This window comes from Chaetodon trifascialis, chromosome 1 (assembly GCF_039877785.1).
Source record: "Chaetodon trifascialis isolate fChaTrf1 chromosome 1, fChaTrf1.hap1, whole genome shotgun sequence".
Lineage (NCBI taxonomy): Eukaryota > Metazoa > Chordata > Actinopteri > Chaetodontiformes > Chaetodontidae > Chaetodon > Chaetodon trifascialis.
In genome coordinates, this window is record NC_092056.1 from 19,013,468 (window position 1) to 19,023,460 (window position 9,993).

Below are 9,993 nucleotides of genomic sequence, written 5' to 3' on the forward strand. Positions count from 1 at the left end.
CAGCACGAGTGGCTGTTCAGTGAAGTGAATTACTATTTTCACCCAGTGAGTTTTTTTTTTCTTCTCAGATTTATTTATCACCTCTGCTTTTTCTTATCTTCTTCCACAAGCAAAAGACCTTGGGCTGACAGCAACAATGCAAAGTAAAGTAAAACAAACCTGGACACTTTCAAGTTTTATCAGACATATTCTAGATTTGTATTCTGAGACCGAGTCTCATTCACTTTGGCATGAAAATGATTGATTTTGTTCATCTTTCAGTGAGGTTTTTGGACTAGAAACACAGACCGGTGACTCTTCGCTTCATGACTCTTTGTTGCTTGTCAGGTTAATCTTTGAGATGTGTTTAGGTGCAACATTTAAGACATGAAGCAGTATGAGTTGATGCTACCATCTGTCTTTGTCTGTGCTTCACGACAGACAGGATGGTTCATCCCTTCCTCATTAGTTTCAGGCACTCGATAATCACGGCCCCCTCCACAGTGCCTCAGGGTCAGATTCACCCAGGAGACCACACTTATTAAGTACAGTCACATCAGCTTGGTAGAAACTTTTCTTTCCCCAGCCTGTAACCTTCAACATGCCCTTCACCAGGCCCGGCTGGCCAATAAGGATCTGTGAGCATGTGAAAGTACACATATGCAGTGCATACTGTACACACACAACAGAGAAAAGAGAGAAGGAGTTCAGCTGGAGTCAGGAGCCTCGACCCCTATCCGTTCCTTTCTGTGCACCCACATGTGAAGACAAACACACACAGTGGATTTCCTCTGAAGGAGGAGGGAACAGTAAGAGCACAAAATGTGAGGAATGACACACAACAAACAGGTGAGAACAAAAGCAACAGACACCACAAGAAAGATATAATGAGAGGCATCAAAGTTATTACACACTGAGAGCTGGTGTATCACAGACCACCTGATGTCTCCATTGTGGAGCTCTTTGTTTCACTGATTTCAAGGAGGAACACGAAGTTACAGCAATGATCAAACGTCACCACTTCTGGAAACACAAACATTGTAAAAGTACAGCAAATGTGTGTGTCCTTGGTGGCACCTGTGATAAGTGACAGGGTTAAAAAGTGCACATTCATACTGTATATCTCTTTTAAAGCATACATACACACATGCAGTGCATGTGTTTGAAGAAATACCGGGAGAATACTAAGACACTGACCAAGTGCCCTGTGTTTATGCCCTTTTATACCCACTCAAATTTTCACACTTTTGTTTATGTTCACAGTTTTAAACTAGCAGGAAAAAAACACAGACTCATGCACTGTCTGGGGGGGCATTAAAGTGTTTTGTCATGTTTCAGACACCGCAGCTCTAACTTGAAGTAGACAAGAGTTCTTTGACATGTGTGGCCACCAATAACTGCAAACTCTGGATATGGACTTTGCAAGTACTTCATCACTGGTGATCAAGTCTATGTTCAGTTCATCCCAACCTCAGAAGCACTGCAGTAAATAAAGCCATCAGAAACATCACATAATTCTTTTTCACTGACAAACAGAGATCATTAAATGAGTGTGACGAGCAGAGATGACAGTGAATGTTGTATTGATGCTGATCTTTAGGGACAAAAACAACATCAAGCACAACCTCAAGAACATATAAAATACAACAACACAGAGAAAGAGAGATCTTGCATTAGCTGGAAACGACAAAGACTCGTCACAGAAAATTCACTTCCCAGCAGCAGCACCGAAAACCACACTGAAGTCAAGTTTGACCTTTTCAACCATGTCAAAACCCACAGAATGGACCCCTCAGGAGGACCATATCCCTCGATCCTGGGTGATTTCAGATATTGTGTTACAGAACCTACAGTATATTGGAGACATTTAGGCTGAACACAAGCACAACAAGAATAGACCCTACTGGACCACAGGTGCTTTGGTGTAAAACTCTAATAGATTATATGTAATCTTCATGGAGATTCATGTCAACTCCATTTAAAATGTTAATGAGCAAGTGGTGATTTCAGGTGCATCTCCATCCACATGCACAATGGAAATCTATGAAAAATCAAAGCCCCAGGTAGCTTACCCTCTGTCCAGCCCTGCAAATGTTGAATTTCAATCCTGTCTGCGCAGCTTCCTCACTGTGTCAAACAGAAGTAGAGGATGGTGGATAATGAACTGCTAGAAATGGCTGCAGAAATAACAGGCAGTCTTAGAGATTGGGGATGTACCTCTCCTCTTACTTTCTAACCATTCTGCATGTAGCTTTCACATCCCCCATTCCAGCAGTCAGCCCCTCTCAGTATCTTAATGATTTGGTCTCTGTTTCACAAATACATACTCATCTCTCTCACTCTCTCTAACCCTAACCCTGTTAGATGGAGTAATGCACAACAAACATACTGTAGGCTTTCAACTAACGCCACTTTTCTCACATTGTGTTTTACGGACACACATGCTGTCCATTCCTCTCTCTCTCTCTCTCTCTCTCTCTCTCTCTTTCTCTCTCTACATGGAGTTGGCGCAGCTCCACGCGCACACAGTCGCGTGGCTGACTGCCTGTGCGTCTCGGTCACTCTCAGTAGCTAGTACCGTAATCAGGTAGTTACACATTCCAGGAGAGAGAAAGTGTGTGTGTATGTGTGTGTGTTTGTGTGTGTGTGTGAGAGAGAGAGGGAAAGCAGCGATGCCTTGATGGATTATTGGATGGACCTAGATGTCCATTACGCAGCAGGACTCAATTTTTTTTGGATATTATTACGATGGATCGGACAAACTGATGTTAAAACTGGTAAGTGCGTTATCAGTGGTAAGTTAAGACAGATGAAAGTAATAATCTGCCAGATATTTTGTCTTTTTTTTTCTTTGTAGAAAACATATTTCCCTGGTGACGAAAGCACCATTTCATCACTTGTGCTGCGCGCTGTTGCGCTTACTGCAGCCAAAGAAACATGTCTGCTAAGTGTCCGTTATGCATGTTGGCTGATCAATGTATTTTGCATTATTAACATTCCAATCAAATGTGGATTAGTTAGCTTTATTTAACGCACAGGGAAATGTTTTATCAAAACTATGGTGCGCCACTAAGATTAGGCTATCAGCACGCAGAGGAACTTGCCATCATAGTGATATGATGTATGATTATTAACTCAGGCGCTGAAAGTGAAGTTTAACACTCAGTGAGATTGGCTCAAGACTGAGATGCATTGTTTCAGGGTTCAAAAACTTTTAAATTAAATACAATTTCATCTCTGCTAGCGAAGAGAGTGCACTTAGGATTGTAACAGTTTATTTATTCGGTGGGACATTTTCCCAAATTAAGTTAGATTTCGATTGACTCAAATATCTTTGCCTGTTGCCTTTAAGAGGAAAATGGAAAGATGGAAGATAGTAAGAGGTTAAATGACCTACTGCAAATAGATAACACACAAAAAGCACACTCGCACTAAAGGGAATCTTTAACTATTTCAACACTGAACTAATGGCGGATTATTATGCCACATTACGCATGACGCATAGCCAGCACACACATAAAGTTTCTGTCTGCAGGTGAACATGGAGAACAATATGGACGCCGAGAGTCTTGTTCGGCACATTGAACGAGACATGGAGGTCACTTCATTCCCGTTATCAGTGACCGCCGACTGGTTTGAGGACGGAAACGAGACGACTGGGAATCAGTTCCAGCAGCCCGACTGGCAGGTGGGAGAAGATCAGAGGCATCTCTTCAGTAGTTACATCCAACAGAGCCGAGAAACATTCACAGCAAAGTTTGATGGAAGAAAAATGAGACAAAATGAATGACAGAGAGAATAAAACCATCACTACCAACCCCCCAGAATGCTTTTTTCTTCTAAAATTGTATCTTTTGTATCTTTGAAAATAGCTTATTGTGGCAGAGATGGTCTTCGAAATGTCTCAATATTTACATTTTTATTATTATTATTTTCTTTGGATATGATGTACAGGAATAAACCAAGCTAGGTTCTCAAATGAAGTATTTTAGGAAGAATAATATCGCATATCACACTATGATATTATTTTTCATTTAATGTCTTATTTATTTGTGTTCTTTACTATTTTTGATTGCCTGACCTCTCCTCTCCTCTCCTCTCCTCCCCTCTCCTCTCCTCTCCTCTCCTCTCCTCTCCTCTCCTCTCCTCTCCTCTCCTCTCCTCTCCTCGCCTCACCTCTCCTCTCCTCTCCTCTCCTCTCCTCTCCTCTCCTCTCCTCTCCTCGCCTCACCTCTCCTCTCCTCTCCTCTCCTCTCCTCTCCTCTCCTCGCCTCACCTCTCCTCTCCTCTCCTCGCCTCACCTCTCCTCTCCTCTCCTCTCCTCTCCTCTCCTCTCCTCTCCTCTCCTCGCCTCACCTCTCCTCTCCTCGCCTCACCTCTCCTCTCCTCTCCTCTCCTCTCCTCTCCTCTCCTCTCCTCTCCTCTCCTCTCCTCTCCTCTCTCAGGTGGCTCTTTGGGCTATAGCTTACTCTCTCATCATCCTGGTGTCCATCACTGGGAATGTCACAGTGATCTGGATCATTCTCGCTCACAGACGCATGAGGACTGTAACCAACTACTTCATCGTCAACCTGGCCTTCTCTGACGTTTCAATGGCAACCTTCAACACTCTTTTTAACTTTGTCTATGCGCTTCACAACGACTGGTACTTTGGCCTGGGCTACTGCCGATTTCAGAACTTCTTCCCCATCACAGCCATGTTTTCATCAATATACTCAATGGCTGCCATTGCCGTGGACAGGTGAGAAAGTGCTCTTACAAACTAAGACCACAAGACTAATTTGAACTATTTAATGTTTCTCAAGGGAGAATTACATTACAGTTAAGCTGACGCGCTCATCCAAACCACCACTAAAATGAACAGCACCCTAAGAAACTGTTTTGTAGCAGCTATTAGACACTAATGGGATGACTGATCCTCATCTCCTGCACCATCCCATTTAGGAGCTCCATTTAGGAGCTGCGAACATTCAAAAAAGGGATGGCAGACCACTTACTGAACCAGTCAACTCAGCAGTACAGAAACCTTAAGAAAAATGTAGGAGCCTAACCTTAAGTACCGCATTACTCGGGCATATGTGCAGCAGATACTGCACATTTCTCATCAGTTAATTCTTCAGTGATCATTTTCAGAGCTTCTTTGTCTGTCAGGGTTTTGTCATTTGAGGTTGAACAGCAGCTCCATGTAAATTTTCCCTCCACATAGTTACATGACTCGATCTCATCAGCTGCACCAACTGTTCACCCAATACAAGGAATACGAGGAAAATGCTGCATGAAGGAGATATGGGTCAACAAGGAGCAGAGATACAGATGTCATTAATGCTTACCAGAGCATGAATGGCCAGTCTGTTCTTAGTCTGAAACTGCACTTAACATGCTACACACACACGCGCACACGCGCGCACACGCGCGCACACACACACACACACACACACACACACACACACACACACACACACACACACACACACACACACACACACACACACACTCAGGTACATGATTATTGTGTACAATCTATAGCAATAAAATCTGACAGCGCCGCAATAGATATTGAATTAGTGAAGTTTATGTTCAGTTTGAGGCTGTAGTTAGAGTTGTATTAAAATTATTACAGGGCTGTTGTATTTGTCTGCATTTGACAAACAGGTGCACCAAGTAAACCGTTCGCACTCTGCAGTGCATTTGTTCCAGAGGAGAGAGTTTCATTGGAGCATGTCATCATTCTGTCACACCTGTATGTGTATATGACATATTGATGTGTGATGCATGGCTCTCTGTGTGTCTCAGGACTTGATGAGGCATAAACTAAGGTCAGAGCAGGTGTAAAATCTGCTTATAACTCAGACATTCCTCTTCATTAGTTTCCAGTTTGTGGAATCATCCGTTTCTTTATTTAGGTGCGTCCTTTGGTGTCATCAGTTGCAGCAGCAATCAGGAAACAATTAAGATAAAATGTGAAACATAATCTGCATTCATGAATCAGAACTAGGCGTGTGCCTCTCTGCCACCTTCACATCGGCAACAACCCTAACAGGTGGGCCATGTGACTTGTGCCAAATGGCACAAGTCACCAGGGAAGCCACTGGGACTGAGAATGAAAATGAGACCTGAGAGTTAAGGCTGATGTAAAAGCAAGTAATAAAACCTGAGGATATGTTGCTTTACACAGCATCGGTCATTTACTGATTGTTTGATGCACAGATCTTTTTCACTTCCACTGAGCCTCATTTGGGGCCTGAATACAACACAACAGAACACAATAAATAAGTATTTTCAAAATTGTATCTTTATTGCAACAATTTAATGCACGATCACACGCTTATTATCCATAAAGATAAAATAAGAACCAGGGACACAGCCATTCAAACATATTCGCGCTGTCAGTCCTCAATAATTCAAATGAATGATTCATAGTCATAGGTGAATCAGTTGATTGAAATGTGACAATACTGAGTAATGTTGTTAAGAAAATGAATATAAATACATTGCACAAGGGTCATGATGGATTGCCATGGTCACCCTGATTTGTTGTCATTATTTCATCAGTTATTATTGCATCTTTCTTGGCACAACCTCTCCACACCTGCCGTCAGTGAACAAACTTAGATATTTCTTATTATCATACTTATTACATGCACATACACAAAGCTTCTTGGTGTCACAAATCACATATGCAAATACAAGCAGTAGCTTTTATCCGTGATCGCTTATATTACATTATATATATTCACTGTGGTTAATTAATCTGTGTTATTCACTCATTGAAGTTAATTTACATAAATTCCATAAAATCATTATGACACATACAAATATACACAAGATAGAAGGTTGACTGTTAATCATTTGTGACGCAGATGTCCACACAGGGAGGAGCCTTTATGTTTTTATGTTCCTGTGAGTGAATCATCAGATTTCTGACTGTGGAAAAGACAGACACGAACGAGGAAACCTTGTTATCTTTTGTCAGGTACATGGCCATCATCCACCCTCTGAAGCCCCGCCTGTCGTCCACCTCCACAAAGGTTGTGATCGCCCTGATTTGGATTGTAGCCATCTCATTGGCTTTTCCTCAGTGTTACTACAGCGTGACGACATTTTACCCCCCTAGAACTGTGTGCATGGTTGACTGGCCCGACGATTATGGAGGAAAACATCAACTCAGGTGAAAGAACAAGATTTTTTTTTTTTTTTTTTAAAGTACCCCAGACAGACAGTGATATTTACAACATGGCAGGTCAATAATATAAAACAATAGGTTACACATTTATTTCAGTGACTGTTTGACACCTTGTATTTAAGAAATATCTGTGCCAATAACCATTTGCTTATGACCTGCTGAGACCTTTAAAAAGGGTAATGATTTTCTCTTCATTTTATAATGTATCCTGTCCTCACTTTTAAATGTCATGGTTGGTTTAAGTAAATTAAGCTGTGTTGACAGGATACATATCCACCAAAGGGACCCGTAGACAAGTGTGGGCTCACAACCCAACAATATCTGAAGCCATGAAAGAATTATTTATTCATCTTCCATGGTAGAAAGCCTTTTCTTAGTATGCCGTATTTTAGAGAATTGTCACGCAGTCACCATTTGACTTGCTGGCTCTCTCTCTTTTCCTTCTCTTTGCAGTTACCAGTTTGCAGTGATTGCGCTGATCTATTTGCTCCCTCTGCTGGTGATGCTGGTGACCTACAGTTTAGTAGGCCAATCGCTGTGGGGTGGGCACATCCCTGGAGAGGCGACAGACCACTACCACAGCCAGATAACAGCTAAGAGAAAGGTCTGCGGTTTTGAATGTGTTGCACTCTCACTATTATCACAATGCTCAGAAAGCCTGGGCTAAATTTAGCTTAGCTGAACTAAGTGATATTAGAGTGTTATAATGTGGGATTACTTTTCCTCTCCCTGTGTTTTGCTATAGGTGGTGAAGATGATGGTTGTCGTGGTGGTGACTTTTGCCCTGTGCTGGTTGCCCTACCACATATACTTCATACTGGGATCATTTAACATAGACATTTATAAGCAGCAGTACATTCAACAGGTTAGCAGCAGCCTTTTTGCCTGTTATCAATTCTTTTTAGTCTGATTTATTTATTATTGGGCATCATGTTTCCTCTTTCTTTCAGGTGTATCTGGCCATATTCTGGTTGGCGATGAGTTCGACCATGTACAACCCCATTATTTACTGCTGCCTAAACCAAAGGTAAAAGACATATTCACAGCCAGAAGGTTCCTCTGGGCCAAAACTCAAGGCAAATTCTCCTCTCTTTCTGCAGGTTTCGTGCTGGTTTCCGTCATGCGTTCGCTTGGTGTCCCTTCATCAAAGTGTCGGAGGAGGACAAGATGGAGCTGCAGCACACGCACACCTTCAGAGTCACCATGACACGCAGCCACCGCAAGGACAGTGCACACGTGCACACCTCCATCAAAACAAACCACACCTTCGACTCAAACACGGCTGCCAGCATGGAGCTGAACGCAGAGAGAGATGCTTGCATACAGCTTAAAAAACAGACATAATCAACAACATACAGCACACATAACACGCACGTGGTGAAGAGGCCGCATGATACGAAACCCTCAGCTGCGAAACTTATGCAGCACACCCACTGACTACTGAAAGCAATCGTGACACTCTTAAAGGAGAGGCAGCGGGGTGTCACAATACAAGACAACAGAGCTGACAGCAGCCAGTAAAGGCAGAGGAGAGCCATTTGAGCAAACTATGGTGACATTCATCCACGTGGAAAACCTTGAAGAAAAGAGTTGTTCATTGGACTTGGAACCCTTAGCCCTTTCTATTCATATAGGAATATGAACGAATGTGAATATCAAGCTGATGGATGTTTTGCTTTTAAAGCCACAGTATTCATATGAGCATGTGAAACTACGCCTGTGTACTGGACATCAAAAAAGGCTTATTCTTGTATTGCTATTGTTTGCTGTTAGCGGGAAAGTCTGGAGATAAACCAGTTCATCATTCATTTCTTTAACTCCGCCCTCCATCCTCTTCTTCACTCCTTCCATCACTGACACTTTGTCTTCACTTTTTCCTCTTTTTCTTAGTAAAGCTGTGAACTGTGGATATTTTGTGTAACTGTAGAGTTTTTAATCTGTGATTACTGGTTTTCAAGACGTTACAATAGACAGTCCACTGGCATCAGCACCAAGCCTTACTCTTGTTGTTGTGTTTCCTTCTTTCTACTTCCCCAGACACCCCAGACTTCCACTCTTGACTTTTTTTTTTTTTTTTTTTTTTTTTCACAAAATGACATTTGCTATTCACGTTTCTCATCACCAGTCATAATGCACAAACTGAAGTCATTCATTAGTAGCGCAGTTTATTAACGCAAGGATTTTCAACCTTGCCAGCATTCAAAATTAGCACCAAAGTGCAGGTTAGCTCCTTTAGATAGACCACCATCTGCAATTCTGCTGACAGCTTTTTAAGTTTGTGTCATCCCAGCGGTTAAGCAGATCACTGAATGTAGTTCTGTCTGAGAAGCTCTGTGGTATATATTCCAGCAGTTAATACCACTGTCACCACTGATCAAACTGAGATCTCTTCAGCTGCAGTCAAACAGCTCAAGAATCTCATGCAAGAAGATTTGGTAGAATAATAAGTTCAATTCCATCCTGCTGCTCATGTGAAATGAACAGGAAAATCAGCTTTGAATTTATCTTATTTCACAGAATTTGCTGGCTCTGCCTCATTATTAGTGAAATGGTTCACGTCTGTTAGCGTATAGCACTATTCTTTCTGTCACATCGTATGTGGTCATACTGAATGTCACTCATATTTCATGCTTCCATTGCTTCATACAGCTGTAACTGTTCTATGGTCAGTGTACAGTAGTGTCCGGACTGAAAAATCATAGTGCTGCTTGAAGAATCTTATTTGAAATGTAACCTTGTCATCTATTGAGAATATTAATGTGAAATATGTTAAGTGGAAATATAAATGAGACTATTGTAAATACTGCAGCCTGCTGGCTTTAACATTTCAG

General features: G+C 41.9%; 1 protein-coding gene across 1 annotated transcript; it reads left to right on the forward strand.

Annotated features, from left to right (window-relative positions):
• Positions 1 to 3,556: 3,556 nt before the first annotated feature.
• Positions 3,557 to 8,617, forward strand: tacr2 (tachykinin receptor 2). The gene is made up of 7 exons (XM_070963954.1): positions 3,557 to 3,667; positions 4,425 to 4,720; positions 6,953 to 7,147; positions 7,616 to 7,766; positions 7,908 to 8,027; positions 8,113 to 8,189; positions 8,263 to 8,617. Exons 1-7 carry the CDS (start codon positions 3,572 to 3,574, stop codon positions 8,504 to 8,506), a joined length of 1,179 nt encoding a protein of 392 aa, XP_070820055.1. The 5' UTR covers positions 3,557 to 3,571; the 3' UTR covers positions 8,507 to 8,617.
• The last annotated feature ends 1,376 nt before the right edge of the window (positions 8,618 to 9,993 follow it).

What these genes read in the sequence shown, in the direction of transcription:
- tacr2 (XM_070963954.1), top strand. Translation starts at nt 3,572, where the DNA reads ATGGAGGTCACTTCATTCCCGTTATCAGTGACCGCCGACTGGTTTGAG. An exon ending in AGATAACAGCTAAGAGAAAG is followed by an intron (nt 7,767 to 7,907) that starts GTCTGCGGTTTT and finishes GTTTTGCTATAG; the next exon opens with GTGGTGAAGATGATGGTTGT. An exon ending in AGCAGCAGTACATTCAACAG is followed by an intron (nt 8,028 to 8,112) that starts GTTAGCAGCAGC and finishes TCTTTCTTTCAG; the next exon opens with GTGTATCTGGCCATATTCTG.